Below are 27,429 nucleotides of genomic sequence, written 5' to 3'. Positions count from 1 at the left end.
CCACCCCCACCCACTCCAGGGCCGACATCCGGCCGCAGGGTCCGTTTCCCCCCACTCAACCCCACTCACTCCAGGGCCGGCGACTGGAGGTGCAAGCCTCCGGCTGCCGGGTCCGTTTCCACCCTCCCCCACTCCAGGACCGGAGACAGGAGGCAGAAGCCTCCGGTCGCCCACTCCCTTCCCCTCCCCCACCACCCACTCCCAACAGGCACTGAGGGGAATGTAGGGTTGCCAGCTCTAAGGAGGGAAATACCTGGAGGTTTGGGGGGTGGATTCTGTAGAGGGCAGCATTGGGCGGGGGGGGGGCGGAAGGACTCAGCAGGTATAATGTCATAGGGTCTACCCTCCTAAAGCAGTCATTTTCTCTAGGGGAACTGATCTCTGTCATCTGGAGATCAATTGTAGCAGTGGGAGATCTCCAGGTCCCACCTGGAGATTGGCAACCCTAGGGGAAAGTCAGCTGCACAGCAGGGGGTTGAAGAGAATGGTTTGATGGCTGCTGGGCCAAGATTGGCAACAATAGTTCCCCAGGAGCCCCATCGTAAATGCACCAAACAATTCCTCAAGATTTTCCAAAACACTTCTCTGTTTTGGGCTCCTGGGGAACTTTGAAGTAGCACCAAAGCTTTAAGATCTCTCCAGCTGTCACCTGGAGACTGGCAACAGCTTGTCTGGAGTGTGGGCAGCATGGCATTGTATCTGTCTGAGGTCCCCCTCTTCCTCCTCCTCCTCAGATCCCACCCTCAGCAGGCTTCATCCCTAAAATATCCTGGAAGTTTCCAACCTGGAGTTGGCAACCCTATGTCCTGGAGTTCAAACCTGGAGTTGGCAACCATCAGCCAACGTTTATCTGCCTCTCTGTCTTTACAACCCACACACACACACACACACACACAGCCTCTGCCTAGGGAGCAGCTGACATCATTCTCCTCTCCCTGAAAATTCCAACTGCCTTGCGGGGGGGGGGTGAGTTTGAGGTGTGGAATGGAGTGTAGTCCAATCAGCTTCCATATGTAAATGACCTTGGAACGCTGGCCGGGACTGCACAAAGCAGCCAATGAACCCAGCCAGTGTCTTCCGAGTGGCAGTTTTTTCGGCCTAACACTAAAGGGGCCAATTTTAGAATTCTGGCACCCACTACTCTTTTATAATAAGGGAGAGATACCTTTGATTTTAAATTTTTACTTTCTCTGTTGCAGCATTTCAAATATATGGACATTGTCTTTTTGCTAATTTCTGAAACAGGAAAACCTGTATGTAACATGGGATTCCCAAACAAAGTTTGAGTCCAGTGGCACTTTTAAGACCAACAAAGTTTTATTCAAACTATCAGCTTTTGTGTGCAAAGCACACTTCTTCAGATAAATGGAATAAAATCTCCTTAAGGGTTACTTACAGGAAAAAAAGAGGGTGGGGGTCAGCAGAGCTGCCATCCATTGATCTTACCAGCCACCTGGTCCAATTTCAGCTCTGCATATGCATTTTGGCTCTGAGTGGCCCCTCCTAATGCTGCCCCCCACCCTCTTCTTTTCTGCTGCTTCTGACCAACACAGCTATCCACCTAAATTTTTCTTTATGGGATTCCCAGTGTTCTGTGAGAAGAACTTGTACTCAAATGGGAATCTCAGCTGAGAAGAAAACAATGGGCAGTGGGGGGGGGGGGCGGCAGCATCTGTCCTACAAAGTCACTTGTCTCCATATGAATTAGGCACCAGGCATTTGAGGTTCTGCACTGCTGCCCACAGGTACCATGTCAGTGGGATGTGTTGCACTGGATCCAGCAATCTGCAGCCAAAAAGCTGTACTTGCCTATCCCTATCCCAGGAAGGTTTGTTTCCAGAGTTGCCCAGGAGGGTAGAATGAAATTGCCCTCTCTGAAGAGGAAGGGAGAGGGTGATTATGTACCCTTCACCCTCCCCACAGCAGTCCATTAGCCAATGTGGCTGTTAGCCTAAGTGATCCCATATCCCCAGGAATAAACTTTCCTGGAGTCAGAAAGGACTGCTGGATGGGGATGTTATGGATTTTAGTTTTAAACCATTATTTAGAATATAGTAGGCCTGAGAATTTGATTTTAGGTTTTTGTGGAAATCTGCACACATGCGTTTTTTCACTGTTTTGCTAACTTAACAGGTTTGAGCCTTGAGAGGAACAGCATATAACTCAATGACTTTATTTCCAGAATAAATCCTAAAACAAATGGAACAGGGTTTACAACAATTATTCTTTGGAATGCTCAGGAAGTGTCTAACATTATGCCTGCACAAATTGGATGGTTAAAGTCATGTGAGCCTTATGTAATTATGTCTGTTTAAGGGAAAGATTGAAGGTCAAAGAAGACGGGGACGGCAAAGGATGAGATGGTTAGACAGTGTCATAGATGCAACAAACATGAAGTTGAGCAAACTTCAGAGGTTGGCGGAAGACTGGAAGGCCTGGCGTGATCTGGTCCATGGGGTCGCGAAGAGTCGGACTCGACTGTGCGACTGAACAACAAAACAAGGTGGCCACACCCTAAAACCCCCAAATCTCTCAAACTGAGGGAGGGGGTGATGGGACTACATAACAGGGAAGGGAACAAACCTTAGCTATCAGTGACCTCTGCTGTTAGATGACTGGATCCAACATATTGTCTTTTTAATTTTCAGTGACAAAAAAGGAAGATTAAAAATGAACCAGTGGTCACATTTTTTTCACATAGGTATCACAACACCCACCATTCTTATGTCCTTTCCCTTCCTCCAATATTTTTATGTTTTTATTAAAAGCTCTGCTAGTGATATTTTCTGGATAGCTTTTTTTTTTGGAATGACATCAATATAGGTTTTGGAAAATGTTTTTAGAGCCTGACATGAATATTTTAAAAGTGTATTCCAAAAATGCTTCAAAAATTACTCTCAGTGGAGTTAGTTTATGAATATATACACTCAAGTTTGACAGATCAAGTAATGGTATCACTTTCCACACTCACATCAGTATTGCTTATCACCCTTATTGGGTGCTTTCATATATCCATGTTTCGGTAACTATCTATGCTGATCTATACTTCTGTGACCTCACAGTTGGATTACTGCAACACCCTCTACGAGGGACTACCTTGAAGACACCCAGAAACTACAACTGGTCCAGAATGTGGCAGCCCAACTGCTATCAGGGGCTGACCACTGGGAATATATGCTGCCCATTTTAAAACAGCTACACTGGTTGGCAGTCTGTTTCTGGGTTCAATTCAAGGTGTGGGTTGACCTTTAATGCCCTTCACAACCTGGGACCCACATATTTGACTGACCATCTCCTTCCACACGTCCCTCTGAACCAGCTACAGTCATTAGGCAGCCATCTGTTGGCTATCCCACCACTTAGGGTGGCCTGTCTGGCAGTGACCAGAGCCCAGGTCTTTTCCATTCATGGCCCCTGCTCTGTGGAATGATCTCCCTGAAGAAGTGAGGGGAATCCCCTGCTGGAGATCTTCAGGAGGCACCGCAAGTCCTGCTTGTTTGCCTGAGCTTTTGAGAAGGTTTTGAAGGCAGTCATTGTTAAAGGGGAAGAGAGGGAGATATTTGAGATTTGTTGTTTTATTCTGGTTTAATTGGAAATGTTTTTAGTTGTCACTGTAAGCCACCTTGCACCAGGAGGAAAGATGGGATATAAATGTTTTAATAAATAAATAAATCATTCCTAGATACACTTCTATTCATTTGAAATCCTCAGAGTCCAGGTGCTTTGCATGCAACCATCTTATGCTGCATACTGCATTTTCCATCTCCCTGTGATTTCTTATGTCAAAAAAGTAATTTATTCACCATGAGAAGACTTAAAATGTTGTGAGAAGTCATTAAGCAGGACACAGTGGTGTTCAAAACTCAATGTCAGTTTCATTGCAAGATCTTCACTGTGTGTCTCATTCGTATCACCTATGTATTTTAGAACTTCATGGAATAGCCATTTTGTAACATATAATTTACTAGATAAATATTGCACGAATGAGTAAAAATACGTATTTGCTAAAATAAACTAAATAAGTACGTTTGTCCATTGACCTAAGATACTGGGATGGCAGCTTCTTTAAGTGCTTGTTTAAAGCACATGATGTTTTTCACTATTTACATGATGACATGGTGCAGTAGTTAGAGTATCAGACTAGGATCTGTAGCTCAGCAGTTGGAGACCCTAGTGCTGTGTGACAGAGTGAGCTCCCGTCTCTGGCCCCAGCTCCTGCCAACCTAGGAGTTTAAAGCAAGAAATTGCAAGTAGATAAATAGGTACCACTTTGGTGGGAAGGTAACACTGTTCCATGCACCTCGATGTTTAGTCATGCCGGCCACATGACCATGGAGAAGTCTTCGGACAGCGCTGGCTCTTTCGCTTGGAAATGGAGATGAACCCTAGAGTCGGATTCGACTGGCTTTTGAGCAAGGGAAAGCTTCATTACAGTAACCAGTCTTTCCTTAATTCTCTTCACCTGTTGAGTTAAGAGTATTGGTCAACTTATACAATGAAAGTGTATCAAAATGCTTATTAAACAATTTAAAATACATGTTTGTAGGTCACGGGTCTATTAATATACATTAAGCATCATAACTGATTGCAGCTTTTAGCAGTTTTGCCTGGGGCTGACTGCTGGCCCCGCCCTCTGCTGGGTGAACCTTAGTTATATTAGGCTCCTCCTTGCCAGTAGTGCAAGCCTTTGGCGTGAGTCAAAGGGTGAGAGTGCAAGGGCTCTTGCCCTTTGGCGGATCTGGCCTGGGGGCCCTATAGAAGTCTGAGTAGCTCTTACACTCTGTATTTGTTAAGTTAGTTTTTGCTTCTGCAAACCCTTCACAAGCATTCTTGAGAGGCAGTTTGGCAGGGAAGTTATCAAAGAAGTGTCAGTTAAACTGAACTAATTTTGAAATGGATTGCAACAGATGACTGGTGAGGCAGCTGAGGCACTGATCTGCAAAATCTGTGGCATGTTCATATTCTTACCTGAGGGTAACAGCAATTACACTTGCAGCAAGTGTAACTTGGTAGCCGTACTGGAGGAGAAGATACAGGGACTTGAGGCACGTTTGTCCACACTCCAGTTTATAAGGGAAGGTGAAGAGTTCATGGATGGAACGCATGAAGCACTCCTGAGAGGGCAACAGGAGGAGGAGGGAAAGGTATCTCAGCAACTGGAGGAGCATCCGACACAGGAACCCTCGACACATGGAAGAACCCACAGGAGCAGAAAGTTGAAGAGACATTCTGAGCCTCTGTTACTAAACAATCGGTTCCTGGATCTCCCCACAGATACTGATTCTGAACCACTGGAACAAGGGCTCCGCCCCCAGCCTCCACAAAGCTTGAAGAAAATTTCTCAGACCCCTGTGGATGAGAGGACTTATGTCTCTGCTCCCCAATATAGGAGAAGGTGTGTGTTGCTAATTGGGGATTCTCTTCTGAGAGGGGTAGAAGCTAAAGTGTGCCGACTGGACTTGTCATCTCAAGAGGTATGCTGTCTACCGGGTGCACGCATCCAGGATGTGACAGAAAGTGTAGGAAGACTCATCAAGCCCACAGATTATTATCCCTTCTTGTTCATCCATGTGGGAACAAATGATACAGCCTGGCACAGCCCAGAATGTATTAAAAGAGACTATGTGGCTTTGGGTAAAAAGGTGAAGGATTTGGGAGTGCAGGTTATATTCTCGTCTGTTCTTCCTGTCGAAGGCTGTGGCTTAGGAAGGGAAAGAAGAATATTGCAGATCAATGAATGGCTACATAGATGGTGTCATCAGGAAAGGTTTGGATTTTTGGACCATAGCTTACACTTTCGAGATGAAGTGCTTCTATCAGGAGATGGTTTGCATCTTACAAGGGTAGGAAAAAATGTGTTTGGAAACAGCCTTGCAAACCTAATAAAGAGAGCTTTAAACTAAATCCTGTGGGGGAGCGAGACAAAAATGCAAAGCCAATAAATGGAGATAAGAACTCTAAAGTTTTGTGGGGAGTGGCATGTATTTATTTATTTATTTATTTTTGCGACTTATACCCCGCCCTACCCAACGGCTAGATAACATTAACTCACATGTAAGTACTGAAACGAAAACCTCGGTGCATGGTGTAGATACATGGATTCCAGTGTCTTTACACTAATGCGCAGAGTATGGGAAACAAGCAGGAGTAACTTGAAGTCCTAATACAGGAAGGGGACTATGACCTAATAGGCATTACTGAAACTTGGTGGGATGATACTCACAATTGGAATATTAGGATTGAGGGGTATAACATTTAAAAGGGACAGAAGAATAAGGGAGGGCAGAGGAGTTGCATTATATGTAAAGGAGGTGTATATATGTGAGGAAATACATGAATCTGAGCATGAAAGTCCGGTTGAGTCTCTGGGTAAAAATGAAAGAAGTAAGAAATAATACTGATAACATGGTGGGGGTCTGCTATAGACCACCAAGCCAGGCAGAAGATTTCAATGAGACACTCCTAGAACAGATTACAAAGTTCTCAAGGAGACAGAACATGGTGGTCATGGGAGATTTCAATTACCCGGATATCTGTTGGAAGTCCAACTCTGCTAAAAATGAAAGGTCCGATAAATTCCTGACGTCTTGCTGACAACTTCATTTTCCAGAAAGTGGAGAGGGAAACAAGAGAATCTGCTATCTTGGACTTGATTCTTACCAACAAGGAAGAACTGGTTGATGAGGTGAAAGTAGTGGGCACCCTGGGTAATAGTGACCATGTAGTTTTGGAATTTACAGTCTTGGGGAAGGTAAAAACTGTACATAGTCAGACATATAGGTTGGACTTCAGGAAGGCAAATTTTGACAAACTTAAAGTTATGCTGGGTAGAATCCCATGGTCAGAAATACTTAAGGAGAAGGGAGTTCAAGAGGGATGGGAGTTCCTTAAAAGTGAAATACTGAAGGCACAATCACAAACAATTCCTGTGAGAAGGAAGAATGGGAGGAGCCTAAATAAGCCAAGGTGGCTCCATAAACAGCTCTCAAAAGATTTGAGAAATAAAAAAGACTCATTCAGAAAGTGGAAGGAGGGCCTTATAACCAAGGATAAATATAAACAAATAACCAGTGCTTGTAGAGAGAGAGCTAAAGTTCAGTATGAGCTTAGGCTAGTGAGAGACGCTAAAAACAACAAAAAAAGGTTCTTTTCTTATGTACGAAGTAAGAAAAAGAACAAGGACATGTTAGGCCCATTGCAAGGACAGGAAAGTGAAATTGTAACAGGTGATAAAGAGAGGGCAGAACTGCTAAATTCCTACTTTTCCTCAGTCTTCTCTTACAAGGGAAACGATGCTCAATATGGCAAAAACAGAACACATAATGAGGGAAGGGAGTTGCACTTTTGGATTGACATATGGGTAGAACTTCCTCCGGGCCAGATGAACTGCATCCAAGGGTACTAAAAGAACTTGCAGATGTAATTTCTGAGCCTCTGTCCCTTATTTTTGAGAATTCTTGGAGAACAGGTGAGGTGCCAGAAGATTGGAGGTGGGCAAATGTTGTCCCCATCTTCAAGAAGGGGAAAAAGGAGGATCCGGGTAACTACCGACCAATCAGCTTGACATCTATACCTAGGAAAATTTTAGAACAAATAATCAAACAGTACTTGAGCATTTAGAAAGGACGGTTGTAATTACTAAGAGCCAGCATGGGTTTCTCAAGAACAAGTCATGTCAGACTAACCTTATCTCTTTTTTTGAGAAAGTTACTACCTTGCTGGAACAGGGGAATGCTGTAGACATCGTTTATCTTGAGTGCAGTAAGGCTTTTGATAAGGTTCCACATAATATACATGTTGACTAATTGGAAAAATGTGGTTTGGATCCTATGACTGTTAGGTGGATCTGTAAAGAGTGCTTGTGAATGGTTCCTCATATTAATGGAGAGGAATAACAAGTGGAGTGCCTCAAGGATCTGTCCTGAGACCTGTTTTGATATCTTCATCAATGATTTGGATGAAGGGATAGAGGGAATGCTTATTAAATTTGCAGATGATACTAAATTGGGAGGGGTGACATATGGTAGAAGACAGAGTCATGATACAGGATGATCTTGACAGGCTGCAAGACTGGGCTAAAACAAATAAAATGAATTTCAATGGGGATAAATGTAAAGTTCTGCGTTTAGGTAGGAGAAATCAAATGCATAATTATAGGTTAGGGGAGACTTGTCTTGGCAGTAGTATGTGGGAAAAGGATCTATGGGTCTTAGTAGACCGTACACTGAACATGAGTCAGCAGTGTGATGTGGTTGCTAAAAAGGCAAATGCGATTTTGGGCTGTATCAACAGAAGTATAGTGTCCAGATCACACAATGTGATGGTATCTCTTTACTCTGCTCTTGTTAGACCTCACCTAGAGTATTGTGTTCAGTTTTGGGCACCACAATGTAAGAAGGATATAGAGAAGCTGGAATGTGTCCAGAGGAGAGCAACAAAGATGGTGAGGGGTCTGGAGACCAAGTCCTATGAGGAAAGTTAGAAAGAGCTAGGTATGTTTAGCCTGGAGAGAAGACTGAGAGAAGAAGAGGAGATTGGATTTATACCCCGCCCTTCACTATCCAAGGGAATCTCAGAGCGGCTTACAAACTCCTTTCCCTTCCCCTCCCCACAACAGACTCACTGTGATAAGCATCTTCAAGTACTTGAGGGGCTTTCATACAGAGGATGGTACGGAGTTGTTTTCTGTTGCCCTAGAAGGTCAGACCAGAACCAACTGGTTGAAATTAAATCAGAAGAGTTTTCGGCTAAACATTAGGAAGAACTTGAGCGGTTCCTCAGTGGAACAGGCTTCCTCGGGAGGTGGTGGGCTCTCTTTCGTTGGAGGTTTTCAAAGAGAGGCTAGATGGCCATCTGACAGCAATGCTGATTGTGTGAACTTAGGCAGATCATGAGAGGGAGGGCAGGAAGGTTTGCCTCAGTGCTTAGTTCTTATGGCCCTTTATTACACACCCAGGGAAATGCTGATTGCCACTTTGAGGTCAGGAAGCAATTTTTCTCCAGGCTGGTTTGGCCAGGGATCCTGGAGGTTTGTTGTCATCTTCTGGGCGTGGAACAGCGGTCACTGCAGGTGTGGAGGGGGAGGTATTTGTGAATTTCCTGCTTTGTGCAGGGGGTTGACCTGGATGATCCTGGAGGTCCCTTCCAACTCTATGATTCTGTAATCATAGTTGAAAATGGAGCTTCCATTTTCAGACAATTCTGAAATAATGGGAGTGAATAGCAGGGACTGGCTATATAGAGAGACAAAGTGCCCTAATTAAGAGCTTGTTTTTGGACTTCTGATATAAACACTCTTGCACTGGACAGACTGTTGTTCTGGTCCAGCACGGCAATGTTGTGCTGTCTTGTTCTTAACACCAGGTACATTTACAAGTATGGTGAAAGCAAATTTGGGTCAAGTTAGGAATAGAATGTCCCTAGGACACTGGCAGTACAATCCGTAGAGGACATTCTTGGGACTAGGCCTCACTGAATACACCTGCGTAGGCTTCTGAGTAAATTGTTTTAGAACTGTTCTTTGGGTTTACATTAGGCCATATTGTAAACCTGACTATTGTCCTGGATTGAGTCTGACACATTTATTTATTTATTCAGTTTATACCCCGCCCTCCCCACCCAGGTAGGCTCATGGCAGCTTACATAAAAATGCATATATAAGTACAGTTAAAAACATACATAAAACCAGGGCTTTTTTGTAGAAAAAGCCCAGCAGGAACTCATTAGCATAATAGGCCATGCCCAACAGCAGAAACTCATTAGCATATTTGGCCACACCCTGACAGTGCAGTTTATTAGCATATTAGGCCACACCCCATGCCTTCCCTTGGCTTGCCTGGGTGCCCCATGGCTGTGGGGAGCTCGGGCAAGCCCTCCCTTGAAGGGAAGGGAAGGCCGTTTAAACTGCCTTCCCTTGGCTTGCCTGGGTGCCCCACGGCTGCGAGGATCCCGGGCAAGCCGGCCCTTGGACAGGACAGGGAAGGCATGGGGAGGCATTTAAATGCCTCCCCGATCCTTCCAGGGGGCCCCTGGCCCACCCACCTCAGAATCGCCGGGGGGTTGCTCTTCAGGCCTTCTCTCTGTAGCAGAGGTTTTGGCTGTAGTGGGCGTGGCCCACTCTGAAGCCAGCCGGAACTTCATTCCTGTGCGTTCCTGCCCAAAAATAGCCCTGCATAAAACAACCAGTCAATTATCCATTTTCCTAAAGTGCTGGAAACAGTTACTCAAAGTGCAGGAGCAGAGATTAAGCCATACCACTAATTAGGTGATAGTCCTGATGGTATTCTCACATAGGCTCAATTTTATTAATTTATGCAGCAGGTAAAGCCAGGGCACAGGGTCACTCCTTGGTATTTAAGGTGGCTCCTAATCGAAAGCCTGGTGGAAGAGCTCCGTCTTACAGGCCCTGTGTAACTGTAAAAGGTCCCACAGGGCCCTGATCTCCTCTGGGAGTTCATTCCACCAGTACAGAGCCGCCACTGAGAAGGCCCTGGCCCTGGTTATTGCCAGCCTGACATCTTTGGGGCCTGGGAGGACCAGTTAGTTTTGGGCCCCTGAACGTAGTGCTCTCTGGGGAATGTATGGGGAAAAGTCCCTCAGGTATGCCAGACCCTGACCGTAAAGGGCTTTAATCAACACCTTGAAGTGAATCTGGTATGCTATTGGCAGCCAGTGCAATGCTTTCAGCACAGGCTGGATGTGCTCCCACATAGAGAAAACCATCAACAGCCTGGCCGCAGCATTTTGCATCAGCTGCAGTTTTAGGAATTGGAACAAGGGCAGTCCCTTGTAGTGAGCATTACAGTAGTCTAATCTTAAGGTGACCATCACATGGATCACTGTTGCCAAGTCGTTGCATTTTTGGAAGGGAACCAACTGCCTGATCAGCCAGAGATGGTATAAGGCTGACTTGGCAGTGGCTGCTACCTGAGCCTCCATTGTTAAAGAGGCATCCAGGAGCACTCCCAGACTCCTAACCTCCAGTGCTGGCACCAGCTGCGCCCATCAAAGGTTGGAAGGGGGATCCCTATTCTCAGGCCAACCGAGCTCAGTCACAGGACCTCTGTCTTCGTCAGATTCAGTTTCAGTCGACTCTGTCTAAGCCAACCTGCCACGGCTTGTAACGCTCAAGTCCAGATCTTCCAGTGCAGAGTCAGACTGGCTGCCCAACAGCAGGCAGAGCTTGGTGTCATCCACATATTGGTGACACCCCAGCCCATGCCTCTGGGCAATCTGGGCAAGGGGGTGCATATAGATGTTGAACAACATCGGGGAAAGTACCACCCCTTGAGGCACACCACAGGTCAGTGGATGCCTTCGGGACAGCTGTTCCCCCTAGTGCCACCCTTTGTCCCCAACCCTGAAGGAAGGATGCAAGCCATTGTAAGGTAAACCCCTGAACTCCAGAGTCGGCAAGGCAATGGATCAATAGCTGATGGTTGACCATGTCGAATGCTGCCGATAGGTCTAACAACAACAGCACTGCTGATCCACCTTGATCCAGGTGCCTCCTGAGTTTGCCCATGAGTGCAACCAATGCTGTCACTGTCCCATGTCCCAGGCGAAAACTGAACTGGAAGGAGTCTAGAGTGGAAGTGTCATCAAAAAAGCTCTGTAACTGAACTGCCATGGCCCTCTCGATTAACTTGCCCAAATCGGGCAAGTTGGAAACTGGCCAGTAGTTAGCCAATTTGGCCAGATCCAAAGATGATTTTTTTCAAGATGGACCACGGCCTCCTTGAGTGTCCCAGGGAACTGATCCTCCAAGGGGGATTTGTTGGTATTCTCCCCTAGGGCACCTCAAAACCCAGCACAACCAACTTTCACTAGCCACGAGGGGGAAGGATCAAGGAGACATGTGGTGGGGCGTGTGTGAAGGAAAATATGGCTTTGTGCACTCTTCAGGGGCCAAGTTCTGGAAATAATATTGCTCACTGCATATTTTTCAAAACTGCCCATCTGCAAATGATGTAGATATTAGATACATTAACCTGAATGTAGACTTAGGTATGTCACATACTATTTTTGGTTCACGGATAATATATTCAACTTACCATGTGATTTGATCAAAGAGTTATCCAGCAAAAAGGTTTTTGAAAGATCCAACCTTGAGGGACAAACTAGTGGTTTTATAACTTTACAAATACTGAAAATATTGCATTTTTCGTAAGTACTATACAGAACACACTAGTCATGTTTAAGAGTTCTTTGTTACAAGAGCAGTTAACAACACAACTTTATATATATGGGCTAATTATCTCTGTTTTGAAGTTCATGGCTTTTTGAAACAGATAGGAAACAGGCCTTCAATTGCATTGGCAGCTGTAGAAGTAGTTGCTGCTGAAAAAGTTTAAGTTCTCAAATGAAATGTGATGCCTTTTGTGAATTCCTGCTCCCCCATTGTATAGCGATCCCTTTGCAGGCAGAAATAAGATATGGAATCTGTTAAGCTGTGTATAGCCCCCATAGTTCAATAGGACTTGATACATAGCTTGTGCAAGAGCTTTTCTTTGTTTCACTTAATGCTGTCATAAGAGATGATTGCTGAAATGGAATACCTGCTTATGGCTTTTCAGTCCTTGTAGTCTCTGGAATCTGAAATGCTTCTGATAGGGAACATCTTGTTCAGTTAAATGTACCTGAAGAGGTGCCACCTTATATTATGTATGCCAACAATTCTTGTTCAGGGAAATTATTAAATGTGAATGATGAAAGGTTAAAGAGTTGTTCACAATAGACAATCACGTGTTTATATTACGGTGGAAGAAGGGCACGGGGTCTTGACAGTGTCTGAGCTTCTTGGCAACAGATACTGTTTGACAGAAGAGTTAGGGACCTGCTGCACAGGAGGAAGCGAGGAGCAGTTGGAAAAGCAGGAACTTTTTAATCATTTTGGCCACAGCACAATCTGTTTTGAACATCTGCCTGATGTAGTTAGAGCAGTCTGTAATGCATAGCAGCAAGCTTCAGTGACCCGTTAGCACCTGATATTTGAATAACTTATAATTGAATAATAAAATCTAAACTTTGGAAAATGTTATGTTCTCAACATTTGTTTTTATTTTAAATTGTTAGTATTATTAGTATCACTACAAGAAAGAACAGTACTGAGCTGATTTAGTAGTAAAACCCCCCAACAACCTTGAAGAACTTCATTACAGATTAAGAAATGAGTCACATGAGTATGCCATTATTTTTGTCACCTTGGATATTAATATCTTGTATTGTTTGTCATTGTCCATTGTCACAGACAAGTTATGATTATGGCAGAGAGTATGCTGACTTGGTTGCCTTTTTAAAAAATTAAAAAATGTGCCCATTACTTAATAGGAAAGAATAATAGTAAAATCAAAATAACAGAAAAGCTTGGAATGAAGAGTTTGAAAATTGTTTCAGAAAATGTGACAAGAAAGCACAACTGATATATGTTTTTAAAGCCTTTATAGTGGTCAGAATGAAAATAGAATAGACTAAGTACGAATTTCATAAGAGTAGGCAATAAGACAAATTCATGACAATATCAGTATTAACTTGCAAGCATCTAGATCTTTAAAATATTGAATTATTTTCTGAAACTTTACCTCTTTATTTTGTTGGAACAGCAATGGAGAGAGTGGATCTCTAAAGCAGACATTGGGAAATTATAGCTTGAGAGTCACATGTAGCCTACTCTGGCCCATACAGAGTGACAGTGAATTTTCTTGAGTGCTTTGTAGTCGAATCCATTTATTGATACTCCATTTACACCTAAAAGCACATGTGTATCCTGCACTTATGGCATTGTGCTGCATAAAGGGCAGGGTTTGCCTCTTGAAAATTGTCTCTCTTAAGACTTGACATCAGTGATTTGGCGAGGGTGATAACATCTGGCCCATATAAAGGAGGAGTGAATAGCTAACCTAAACAAGTTGCAGTGAAATCTGTGATTGGCTATCATGAGAATTTTTAAATTGGTAAACAGAATCTACAGGAGGCACCAATTCATACCCAGCCCATGATGTGGAAGAGAGATTAACTCTTCTTCTGCACACCATTTTCCCAGTCTCCCAGAACTTCTTTTCACACCATTGGAGGATTATAGAGATAACCAGAATTTTGCCTGGGTACCCCTCCCTTGCATCAAACAGGAGGTTCAGAGAATCACTTTTGAATATTAAAACAGCACAGGAGAAGTATTAACACACACACACACACACACACACACACACCCCTTTGTGCCTCAATCTGAATCGTGTGTGTGTTTAACCAATAGCAAGGTTGGGGAGAGTGAATGCCAAGGGTTGGGGAGTGGGTGGGAAGACAGCATGTGTTGGGGGAGAAGGCTGGGGCACTCGCCCAGAGCCTCTTTGTAGAACCCATTTATTCCCACAATGGGTCTTATTCCTAGTATTACAATATCTTAGGATCAATAACCTATGAGCGGTCCAGGAAAATTCATAAAGTTGCACTCCCCCTCTCTGCTAGTGAAGAACATCTAATAGCCCTACTAAGGCTGTTTCAGCTCCAAATCTGGGCCAGTAAGAGATTTAAAAGGACTGTGTTTTTCCATTGCATCCAATAATATTTGAAGTTGGGCAGTTATAACTCAAGCAGTCCTCTTCACACAAAAAAATATGCTAGCTACCAGATGATAATTGGAATCTCTCAGCTTCACCTACCTTCCAGAGTGGTATCTGTGTTTTGCCTGTTGCAGCAAAATCAGCAAAGAATTTGATGCCACCTTAAACCACGTTACAGGATTGAATGTGAGTGTAAATATATTGAGCCATGAAATAGTTAGTGAAAAGTTGGTATAAAATGTAAGTAGAAGTAGAAAACACATGTTCTTCTGGTTTTTAAAATTTTAGGAAATGTTAAGCTTTAAACCTAATTACAAAGTTTTGTGGCTTAATTAATGCCATGTATGTAACCATCTAATACGGAAGACACTAAAGGGGTCCTTTTTTTGGTATCCTAGCCAGTGTGCCTGAAGCAAAGATGGCTTTAAAAGGGGATTAGGCAGATCCATGGAAGATAGGTCTGTCAGTGGCTACTAGTCATGATGGCTAATGGGAACATTCATATCTAGAGACATTAAATCTCTGCATACCGTGATGCACTAGGAGGCATCATCAGGAGAATTAACTTGGCCTCTATGCCCCATTTTTCGCCTTCCAGAACAACTTTTTGGTCACTGTATGAAACAGGCTGCTGGACTAGGTGGGACACTGGTCTGATCTAGCAGGACACTTCTCATGTTATTATGGAATAGAGTACTTTGAATATGTATAATCTAACTTTCAATAGTACGTTTTGACATACAGAAAAGAAAGCATTTTGCTCTTTTCATAGTAATAAATTCAATTGATTCCAGTTCAAATAGTTTTAGATTCCGGAGAGCGGTGAAGACGGAGCTATTCCGTCAAGCATTTAACAACTCAGACTAAGTATGATTACACTTTATAGTTGCCGCCATGGGTATGTTGTACTGTGTGTAAATAGCGATTTTACTGTACTGTTATGGATTGTTTTAGAGGCATTGTTTTATTGGTTTTAATGTTGTAAGCCACCCTGAGCCGCTTCGGCGGGAGGGCGGGATAAAAATCAAATAAATAAATAAATTCAAAATGAAATTGTTGAAAGAAAATTCTGCCCAACTTTGATAAAGTCCAGACAAATTGGTGATGGCATCAATTTTGACTTCCACAGAGATTGGATTAATAACCAATTCTGAACTATGATCTGGGTTCATAAAGCATTCCTAAAAATCGATTTCATCAACTGCCTTGGTATGTACTAGAAGTTCCAGTGAAACATTGGGAGCCTAGTCAATATTGTAGGCATAACAACAGTAGATGTGAAAACTGTATTTTAAAATGAATGTGTTAGAATAAGACATTAAATCAATTTTGGGGAAGATGAGAATAAAGACATTAATCATACATGAATGGAATTATGTGCTGGACAATGCACACATCTGTATACTAATTTTGTCAGATAGGATAAAACCATCCCAGTTAAGGCAAACCTTCTCTTTATTAATTATTTGCAAGTAGATAAATAGGTACCACTTTGGTGGGAAGGCAACAGCGTTCCGTGTGCCTTGGTGTTTAGTCATGCCGGCCACATGACCACAGAAACTTCTTCGGACAGCGCTGGCTCTTTGGCTTTGAAACTTCTTAAAGGCTCCCCTTCTTCCCAAAAGCATTTAAAGGGATCCTTTAAATGTTTTTGAGAAGAAGCGGGGGTGGCGCCTGCCCATCTCCTTTCCCTCCTGCAAGATTTAAAGGGTCCTTCAGCTCTTCGGTGGGGAGCATGTGGCTTGGATTGCAGGCGCACAAAGCCACCCCACTTCTTCCTCAAAGTATTTCAAGGATTCCTTTAAATGCTTTTGGGAAGAAGGAGGTGTGTGTGCACACATGCACAAGCCAAGTCGCAAATTCGCACACACCCCTCTCCCTCCCTCTTGCAAAATTTAAAGGGCACCCCGGCTGATCAGCGGGCCACATACTCCCCACTGATCAGCTGAAGGGCCCGTTAAAAATTGCAGGAGGGGAGGGAGGGACTGCTCAGGCAGTCCCCAGGTGTGCACAAAAATCTGAAAAGTTTGAATGAAGTATAAAAAGCTAGTTGGAGATCTCCTCTCTTGGGTTTTTAGTTAGTAGTGGGTTCTTTACTTTCTCCCTTATATGTAGCTTTTCCTTTCCCTTTTTTCTGTTCTAGTCTTTGTAGTGTTTAAAAAAAAAAATCCCCTCCGAGGGCTTAAAAAAATCTGAAAAGTTGAAAAAAGAAAAGGGGCGATATTTAAATCCCCCCAAAAGTAAAAGAGCCTTCCCTGCACATGCGCAGGGAACGCTCTGGGAACTCTGCAGTGGGCTGGCGGTTGGAAGATGCTTGGGCCTTGCCACGGGGGGGGGAGGAGGAAGAGATCGGCGGCGGAGGAGACCACCAGAGCCAGGGGGAAGGGGAAGAAGTAGATCGGCGAAGCCCGGCAGCTGCAAGCCACTCGGGCCTCGCCGCTGGGGTGGGGGAGGACACCAGGGGGGAGATCTGCGAGGCCCGGCGGCTGCAAGCCGCTCTGACCTCGCTGCCAGAGCCAGGTGAGGGAGGAGACTGGGGGGATTGGCGAGGCCTGGCGGCTGCAAGCTGCTCAGGCCTCGCTTCCAGAGCCGGGGGTGGGGAAGGAGACTGGGGAGAAGATCGGCGAGGCCCAGTGGCTGCAAGCTGCTCGGGCCTCACTTCCAGAGCCCCAGGGGGGAGGAGAATGGGGGGGAGACCAGCGAGGCCTGGCAGCTGCAAGCCACTCAGGCCTTGCTTCCAAGAACGGCAAGGCCCGGTGGCTGGCAGCTGCTCGGGCCTCGCCACCTGAGCCAGGGGTGGTGGTGGTGGAGGAGACCGAGGCCGGGGGGTAATCGGGGGGGGATGGGGGAAAGCTTATTTTCTGCCGCTGCTTCCTCCTCTGCCTGCTCTGCATGGAGCTCTCACACACCCCCCCGTGAGTTTCGCGGGTCCCCTTTCTTGTCTATATATCTAATAGCGAAGGTGCCCCCTGAGTGCAGATATCTAAAACTGCCCATCAGGGGCACCTGGGGGGCAGGGAAAGTTTACTGCACATCTGGGGCGATCACCAGATGTGCAGAAAAATCAAAGAACTGTAAAAAACTATAGGAGGGATACTGAAAACTCCCCAAAAGTAAAAGCACATCCCCCTGTGCATGCGCAGGGAACGCTCTTGGAATGACTTCGGCAGAGGGAGAGGGGTGGGGGGAGAAGGCTTGGCTGACCAGCGAGGCCTTGCCACTGGCAGGGGAGGAAGGAGAAAGTTGGGTGGGCCAAGGAGGTCTCGCCACCAGGGGGAGGAAGGAAGGGAAGGAGAAATTTTGGCAGGCTGGGAAGGGGAAAAGCTTGGCGGGCTGGCAAAGCCTTGCCGACGCTGCCGGGGGGGAGGAGAAAGTTTGGAGGGCCGGTGAGACCTCACTGCCTGGGGGGGAGGAGGGAGGGAGAGCAGGAGAAATTTCGGTAGGCCGGCAAGGCCTTGCCGCTGCCACCAAGGGGGGAAGGGGGAAAGCTGGGCGGACCGCCGGGGGAGGGAAGTTCAGTGGGCCAGCTGCTGCTGCTAGGGGAGGGGGAAGCTTGGCGGGCCAAGGTCAAGTCTCGCCATGAGTGCCAGGGATGGGGGGCAGGGGAGAAGGCTCACCTGCGGCTGCTTCTCCCATGGAGCGTCTCCCCCCCCCGTAAGTATTGTGGGTCCCCCTTCTTGTCATAGTCTATTAAACAGATTTATATCTGATTCAGCTCTACACTTCACTTTTTTGCTTATTGTCAGTTCCTTTTAAACACTGGGTTGGCTACTGCTTTCCTTTGCAATAAAGAAGTACCTTATTGAGGCACAGCATGTATGTTCACCAGCATTCTTTGGATTTCTCTTGTGCTATTCTGTGCTATTTAAAAGACCTAATGATCTCTCATTACAGGAGAGCATTCATGCTTGCTCAGTGAAATTATTTTCTCTTGGCTATATTGGAAGGCCTGTTCACAGGCTCAACTTATCCAGACAATTTGTTAATGTGGATCTGTTGAGCTTGAGTCCTTAGAACATATTTTATTGGAGTATGAAATTTGATCTGATCTGAGAGAAAGGTATGTGTGTTCCTCCATCAAGGTGATGTTAGAATTTTCACCTTGATGGAGGAACACACATTCAGACCTACAAAATCGCTGTTACCAGAGTAAGTTGTGGAGGTGATATGGCTATACCTATGGCCCATCACTAATACCAGGAGTCCAATTATAAGTATACAAGGAAACAACATCCGGTTTAATTATATGTGTACTAAAACTCTGTAACAGGTCTTTGAATGTGTGTCTAGAATATATAGATAATAGTGACCACTGAGGAAGGCCCTTAGGGGCCGAAACACGTTTGGTCTTCAGTTGTAAAGTATTTCCCCATCATATGTATGTATAGTAGATATGCTTTTATAGTCTGATCTTAGACAAAGTAATTTTTAATCAGGTGTCTTCAACCAGACCAGGGCCTTTTTGGCCCTGGTATTGGTCTGATGAAACTCTCTGCCAAATGACATCTGTGCCCTGCGGGATTTAATGCAGTTCTGCAGGGCCTGTAAGAGAGATGTTCTGTCAGTCCTATGGTTGAGAACTGCAGCAGTTGCTTTCAATCTCCTCTTTTCCTCTCCTCTTCCCACATGGGGTAAGGACACAAATTGGTCCTAAATACCATCTGTTATTAGTTATTGTAATTAATTATTGTATCACTGTTTGAACTGTTTTTAATTTTGATTGTAAATGTGTTTATTGATATGTTGTTCACCACCCTGATCCCTGTGCACAGGGGAGAGTGGTCTATAAGCCCAAATAATTAATAAATAAGAACAGTAAGGTAAAAGGAAGTACCCTTGAAATGCTCTTTTATCAGGGGATTTCCAGGAATAACGGTGAGAATGATAAAGAGGCCTGCAGTAAGAAGAGGGTATCTTTTTACACACTCCCTTCAGACCAGAGTGTCATTTGGTTTGTTGGAAAAGAGTTTGGATTGAGTTCTCTTCTTCCTATCCTTTTCTACAGTTTGCTCATAGGCCCGAGATTCCCCATTCTTTGTTGGGTGTTGTTTTTTTGTACTATCCTTCTCTGAGCCTTTGTTCTTAGGACATCTAACTATATTCTTTTCAGCCCCTCCTTGAACATGAGGAATTCAGAAACGACGAGCTCTTTTGGGTTCTGAGCTTTGTCATAATTGGGTAATCCAGATCCTCAGTTTGAATTGGTATAGATAAAACTTGCTCTGACTTCAGTTAAGTACTCTTGTTAGGCTACAGGTCATTGCTAATGATCTCTTCATCTTCTTTAAGCTGTATTAATACCCACTGCAAAATCTCTGATAAAGTACAGTTGTATCCATTCTGCATGGCCAGCTGCTGTTTTTATCTTTCATTACTCTTGTGTTTTCCATTGTTCTTACATTGATGTTTTTGTGCTTTGGGCACATTATGTTGGTTATCTTGAGTTTACAACATCTAACACATTGTTCAGATAGGGTCACAGAATAAAACATCCAAGCTGTGGGAATATATGTACAGGAGACTATAAAGTCTCTAGGATATATAAAACAATGTTCCACAAAGTCCCCCTCTTCCTTCTAAACTGTTTCACTAGTGCAGAGAGGAGATAGCATCAGAAACTGGGAAGAACAGGGAAGAATGTCTGTGTTGGCAAATGTGACTTTTCACCTGTTCAAGTTCCTCAAGAGGCCCATCCCCCAGAAGAAAAAATAGTAAGGGAAAGGTTATCTCAATGTACAGTTAAAGGTCATTATGGCATTATCAGGCAGTGCATCACTTTGTTGAGCAAGTTGGGCTATGCTGTGGGTTTCAAAATGTTGCCTAGCATCCACAAATGCTACAGTTTCCTTAAGGCTTGTTCTTACGTTTAATATGTGGAAATACCTTTTCTTGTAAATGTTAGTAGTGTTGGTAGTGTTCTGTGTAAGATTGCAGGGGATGGAGAAAGGATTACAGGACTGTGGCAGCAAGTATGAAAAGGCCCAAGACTAAGGAGAGTTTTTTGGTATTAGTCAAAATGATGAACTATTAAACTAGCAGTGCTTACTTAAGCAGAGTTATGCCTCCTTCTAAGTCAGTGAGCACTAAGACAATGTAACTCATGCAGTAGTAGCTACAATCATGCTAGTTATGAATGATTTTGAGCTTATTGCCTTCTGTTTAGCTCTTCTTTGTCAGGTGGCTAATAGTTAATGTGGTTTGCAGGTGATAAGTGTCCCATTAATCTTTTTGATTCTCTAGCAATTGAGCATGAGAGAAGCTGATCAATTACTGCGATTGTCTCTTTAAATGAGATTTTTACATCCACCTCTTATTTCATTAATTAACTGTCTCCTTGTAAATCTGATAGAGTAGAATGCTACTGGCTTCCTACAGCTTGTTCTGTCTTATAGTACAATAAGATGGGGTTGTTAGCAAAGTGGGCATAAAAGAGTGTTTGTTCATTACCTGTAATAAATATACATATTACTGTGTAGGAGCACTTTTGTCTCCAGTGGCTCTTTGTTCATGCCTGTTTGAATCGTTCTGCAAAGTGATTAAAAATTAGAGCTGTATGCCATGATTTTGTTAAAGGAATTGTTTTACTTTCCAGAAAAGTATACATGCCTTGTTTAATCCCATCCTTCTAATCATATTATATTCAGTTGTTCATTTGAAATCCATCCTTCTTAAAAGTTCAGAATTCACTTGCCTCTTTATACATAGCTCACACTAAGCAAACAACACATTTGTTTCTATGCATCTGGGACTTTAATGTAATAGTGATCCTTTTTCTTAATGGAAACTTGCAGTTCTGAAATAGTAAATCTGTGTTGGCAAAGCTTTAAGATATTATTATTCTATTAAGTTATGTATGTTTAACAAAGATGTCACTTTAATTTAAAATGCTTGTGATATCTCCTCGATTACTGGAAAGTTACAGGGCAAGCAACTTTCCTGTCTGCTGTAACTAGAAAGGGTATGTCCATTTGGGATAGAAATTGAATGTTGGTTGTTGTTTTTTGCCATCAAGTCACAGCTGACATATGGCGACCCCGTAGGGTTTTCGGCAAGAGACTTTCAGAGGTGGTTTGCCATTATCTGCCTCATTGTGGAAAATATTTAGGGCTCTCTATATTTTTGCAGCTTATCAAAAAGGCTTGGTGCTTTATCTCTTCTGGGATAATATAGTTATCATAATGAAATATTGGAATTCGCTGTGTCATGTATGCAAGAATGCTTGAATCTCACTGAATGACTCTCACATGGAGTATCAAAACTATTGCATATTAGTAGAAACCTGAAGGGATGCAGATGCATAATCCAAGCTATTCTGCTTACCATCTAAAAGTACCCTGTCTGTACCTCTCCCACAAAATTAGAGCATGAGGTATACCCCAGATATATTTCTGCTAGCTCTAAAGCTGAAATTGGATACATATATAGCCCAAGACATCTTGATTAATACAAAAGTTTGAAAATTGTTTTCTTTATGTTGAGAGCAGTTCAGGAGCATGGGAATGGAATGTTAGACTATGGGCGTTCTGTTGCCCTTGACATACTTCAACCAGCTACAGGGGGAAAGGTACATGTTGGTGCATGTTCCTCAGAATGGTGGATATGAATGCTTCCCAGACTAATTATGCTGTTCTCATGCTTGCTGAATCATAGTACACATACAGCTTTGGACTAATTGATTACTGATAAAGTCTAAAAATGATATCCCACCCCCTTCTCCATAATAAGGGAGCATGTACCTTCAAATAAGTCAGATATTTCCTCTCTGTGAAAAAGCTGAAATTTGGTGCCCATCTAGTCCAAGACTCTCTGATTATTAGAAAGGTCTTAATATTGCGCATTATTACACCAAATAATCAAAGCACAAGATATGAAGTAAGGAACCCAATACTCCAAAAGAAACCTAGTGATCCACACCTGGGAAGGATGCTGCACTGTGGCAGTTGTGTTGTCTCTTTTTTGAATCATTCTTGGGGGGTTTCCAGTAGCAGCCAAGAACATGGATCTGTGCTTGCAGAATGTAAGCTATTTTTACCGTAACTTTCCATTTTCTCCCTCCTATAATTTTAGCAGAAAGCAATTTAAACTGCATATTCCTTTTGATGGAATATGTCCAAAAACATAAGTTAAACATATTGTTTATCAGTGAACGTATTAAGCATGTGTGATGGAGAAAAACAGAGCCCTAGGCTGTACTTCTGTATTTGTTTACTTAATACAAAGCCCCAATGCACTTTATTGCATTGCACATTGTTATATCATTATAATATTTGCATTGTGTTTCATTATAAAAATTACAAATGTGCACTGGGATTTTGTTTTCTCATTCCCTCTAGTACATTTTTGTACCTCTTTTTCTGATTTAAAACATATACAATTTTGCTAATGATTATTAGCTAGGATTTTTAATATTACCCTTATAGGACTAAAAATGTCAAGCCTTGAGTATTTGAATTCACTCTAAATAGTTCCATATTTTGAAAAGATTCAGCTTTATTGTGGCTGATCTTGAGACTTTAATAGAATTAATGTTTGTGGTTCTTTTTGTTACAGGTCTAGTTTGCATGAAGTCAAGTACTTCAGTAGTTGAACTTGTTATGCTGCTTTGTTCACAGGTAAGATGTGTCCTAAATTTAGCCATAATGCATTTTTCATTTGTTTATATTGTTGGATACATGAGTAGTTACTATTCATTACTCTGTGTTAAATACAACTACTGATCTGGCAGATTGAAATGCAAAAAAACCCCTTTTAAATATACCAACTGTTTGTAGAACAGAGATAACTTCATATGCTGATCTTGGGGTGTAGAGATATAATACCTATGTAATGTACAATTATTAGAATTTTAATAAAACAGAATTATTAACTGGGTAAGTCAAAACCATTTAACCAGCCTTTTAAAATCTTGTTAATGGGCTGTTAATTATTCTGCTTCTTTAGTATGTTTCTCCCTCCCTCTCACTCACTTTTGTAAAAACACAATTGCAAGCCAGTTAGGGTTGCTGCGACATCTGACAATGTATGAGATTCATAACTTGACTTAGTGTGAGCTACAATAGGCTGCTGTATCCTGGGTGAGCAACCTAGAAAACTTAGAAAGGCAACAGGACGATATTTAGTTAAAGGTGATAAATGTATATTATAGAGTGAGCATAAAATGCACATAATAAGGGAACTTTAGTTTCAGAAATCTGGGTGTGAGACACTGTTGTCATTGTAAATCAACAATAAATCTTATTTTGTGCGCTTTTTAATACATTAAGCGTATGTAGTTCTGCAAATATTAGTCTAATATCTGTTTTTCTATTACCATTTTTTGTAATGAAGATATATTCCTCAGAACAATTTTCACATAAAAAGTAGTGTTTCTTGTCAATATGAAGTATTACTCTTAATTGCATATTATGTCTTAATTTCTCTGTAGACTGAACTCTGGTTTTCCTCTTACTTTGTAATAACAGTTTGTAGGCACAAACTAGTTTAAATAGTTGTAGTTGAAAGCAAGTAATAATTACAATTAGTTTGGGGTATTTTGTTGACTTACCTGCTGTCTGCTGGTCTGCAGGCTGCATTTCTTCGATTTGGATCCCACAAGGAAATAATTAGGTCTTTTTGTTGTTACACAGCCTGGTTATTGGCAAGGGAAAGCCTAAAGAAAACATGTCCTTGGCAGAAATCCTTATTACAGGGTTGAGCTATAAAAACTCCTGGAGACAGTTTGAAAAAATTGTTACCTAATGGTTAAGTCTTGGGTTCAAGAGGAATTCTGAAGCATCCATTAAAGCCACTGCATTTTTCCTAGGGCAAGAAGAACTTCTAAATACCTTCTACTGTGCCCTTTGCTTTAACTGCAGTTCACAAGGATAAAGTGGAATGCAGCATTAGGGTCTAGTGTGTTTTGATGGCCTCATCATCTAATCATAGGTTTAACATTACTCATTTGCTGGCTCCAGGAATTCCTGCCATTAAGGGCTCTAGAGATGTAACTGGCCTCAAATATTGATTGAGAGGAAGAGTGAGAAATTTAAGCTCCTCTGCTTCCCCCCTCCCTTTAGATATGAGAGTGAAGCTATGCAGCAAACACAGCTACATTATGTTCATGTTATATTTTAGAAAGGTAAACTTAGGTGGATTGATAACTAATTCACTTTCCCCTTTACTGTCCCCTCCCAAATGTGAAAACAGATGTTTTGTTTGTTAGCTGACAAAAATAACATTGACTTTCTCAAAAAAACAAAACAAAACCCAACCCCAGACTTTCAACCTTTTAGTTTCTGAACCTGACACTTTAAACACTCCAAGTGTGATACTTCAGAAGACTCTCATGGGTTTTCTCTTCTAATTACCTTTGCCATTTCAGAAATATAATGTAGTAAAGAGTGATAAGGCAATCCACCATATTCCATTTACTGGAAGAATCAGAAATATGTGTTTTTATTTTTACCAACTTTACTATCTCCTTCAGTAGTCTAATGTTTAGTGAATGCATTATTGTTAATTATTGCTGTGTTATTGTATTTGAATTACACCCTCTTCTGAGGGGTGAAGCATAATAATATTATTAATAATAAAATCCAAATGTCATAAAATACAAAAATACTATAACAAATATATAAACTATACTAATTATAGAAGCCAAGATACCATCTCCAGAAACTCCTCAGTAGTGATCCTAAATTCCTACCCACTAACACCCAAATCCGAAATGCTTCTTTGGCTTTTTAATAGGTCAGTCCCAGTACTTTACAACCCACGGTCTCATCGCATTCTCCTTTTCATAGAGAGTATGTGACTGTCCCCTCATCCATCTGTCCTACTCTCGCAATATCCATTATACTGTTATGTTAATTGTCTCAGGTTGAGATTTCTGCTATGTACCATATGCCTTGTCCTTTTCACATCATACAAAGTAACAATCTAAAATTTACAAGCATTAAAACAACAAAATTCCTTCCCCAAAACATTCTCAAACTGTCTTCCAAACCATTGGCATGCTTTGGCAGAAATTTATAAGCAGCCACTATTTAAAAGCTTACTTGTAAAAATTAGATTGTGTTCTTTTCTGTGATTTCATTGATGTTCTTAATTGTGTTTCTATTTTGTGTATTTACTAGGAATATGCAATCAGATATTACCAACGTGATAAGATGCCCAATATTCTAAATATCTACTACTGCTCTTCCCTCCCCAGCATGTTTCTGGATTCCAATAATATCAGACTTGGAAATCCTGTTGGGGAGGCAGAAGCAACTAGGGAAGAGGGAGCACTCTGTAGCAGAACACCCTTGTTTATTTATCAAATTTATATCCCACTTCCTCTCCCCTGCATGGGACTTGGGGCGGCTAATAGCAAATAAAATACACCAATAAAAACAATACCGAGATATAATCAATTATCTTCAAAATATGAAATGGATAAACTCTATCTACATTAAAATCTTTCCCCTATCAAGCAGGGTAGGATGCCTGGATGGTGAGGACACAGCTGAAATATACCAGCCGCCTGAAAAAGATCAGCCTTGCATGCTCTGTGGGACCTAGGGAAGTCCCGCAGGGCATGCAGCTGTTCGGGCAGCTGGTTCCACAGGACAGGGCCATGACTGCGAAGGCCCTTGCCCTTGTTAACACAAGGTGGGCAGTTCTGGGATCAGGGACCTTCAATAAATGCCAAGATAAAGACTGGAGAAGACAGGGAGGATCATTCACCAGAAACTAATTGGGAGCCAGTGCAGCTGCTGTAGGATAGGTGTTACATGTGCTGACCAGGACACTCCTGTCAGCAATCTGGCAGCTGCGTTCTGGAGCACTTGCAGCTTCCAAAGCATCTTCAAAGACTACTGTAATGCATAGAGCACATTACAGTATGTTAGCCAAATTGCCACAAACTATTACTTTTCTTTGGGAAATTCTGATTTTACATGAGGCAATGGACAAATTAGGGGTCCCGCTTCTTCCAAATGCACCAGAAATAGACGCAAAGGCTGGCTTCAGTATAAAATGGTTTCATTTACTGACGATATCTCACAAGCATACAATAATTCAAACACACTCACAAATGCACAGGTCTAGGAACATTAGAGAGAAGAGGATAGCACATTTGCATTAGCAGGATAATCGTTGAGGGGTAATACTTTACCTGTCCTCGGTGGGATGAAGTGATCCTTAGGAAAAATAAGGGAGACTATGGGGTAATAGGGTCGTGTCCTGAACCAGCAGAGACATGTGGAGACTCTGTCTGCATAAAACTTGAGAGTCGTGGAGTTAGGGTGGGTATAAAGGTCAGGAGAGAGAGAGAGAGCACATGGCTGGGTGCCCTCTTTTATGAGGGGGCTTGGGGGTGGGCTAAGCTGGCCACATCCCCTGGCACACCACCTGCTGGTCCATCCCCAAAACATGCTGATTGAACCTGGGCTCAGGGGGAAGGGTCTAAGGGAGTGGACAATGTTGAGATCTAGCAATTCTGGGCAGGGCAGTGGCACCTGGAGGGATGATGACTCATGCGGCCATTGTCATGGACATTCCTTGATTATCTCATTGTAGTGTCCGCGGACCGCCACCGGAGGTCAGCGCATATGCCCTAGCTTCAGTCCGAACAACAATAGGGACTAGGATCCTAGTCCCTCCTCTGGGGAACCAATGGGATCCGTGGCGGGAGATTTGAACCCACCAACGGTGACCAGGGGCGGTCCCCAGGTGTGTATATAGTTGGCCTGCCGGCCGTTTGTCTTTTGTCTTGTTGTGTGCTAATAAAGCGTGCTATGCACCACGTCGTAGTCTGTCATTCATCCATGCGGCTACCCACTACATAACAGTGGCGACGAAGGTGGGATGCAGCCGCAACTGAGCCAGGCCGTCGCGAGGGACTAGGAGG

The 27,429-nt window shown here is 43.0% G+C and overlaps 1 protein-coding gene across 1 annotated transcript in view; it reads left to right on the top strand.

Annotated features, from left to right (window-relative positions):
• The window catches only part of LOC107126110 (neurobeachin-like), a 600,691-nt gene that overhangs the window by 212,536 nt on the left and 360,726 nt on the right, over positions 1-27,429 (top strand). The window contains 1 exon segment of the mRNA XM_015429619.1: positions 23,109-23,170. Coding sequence (XP_015285105.1) covers positions 23,109-23,170 — 62 coding nt within the window.

This window comes from Gekko japonicus, unplaced genomic scaffold, assembly GCF_001447785.1.
Source record: "Gekko japonicus isolate JY-2015 unplaced genomic scaffold, Gekko_japonicus_V1.1 scaffold429, whole genome shotgun sequence".
Lineage (NCBI taxonomy): Eukaryota > Metazoa > Chordata > Lepidosauria > Squamata > Gekkonidae > Gekko > Gekko japonicus.
This window is presented reverse-complemented; position numbering and strand designations above follow the sequence as displayed.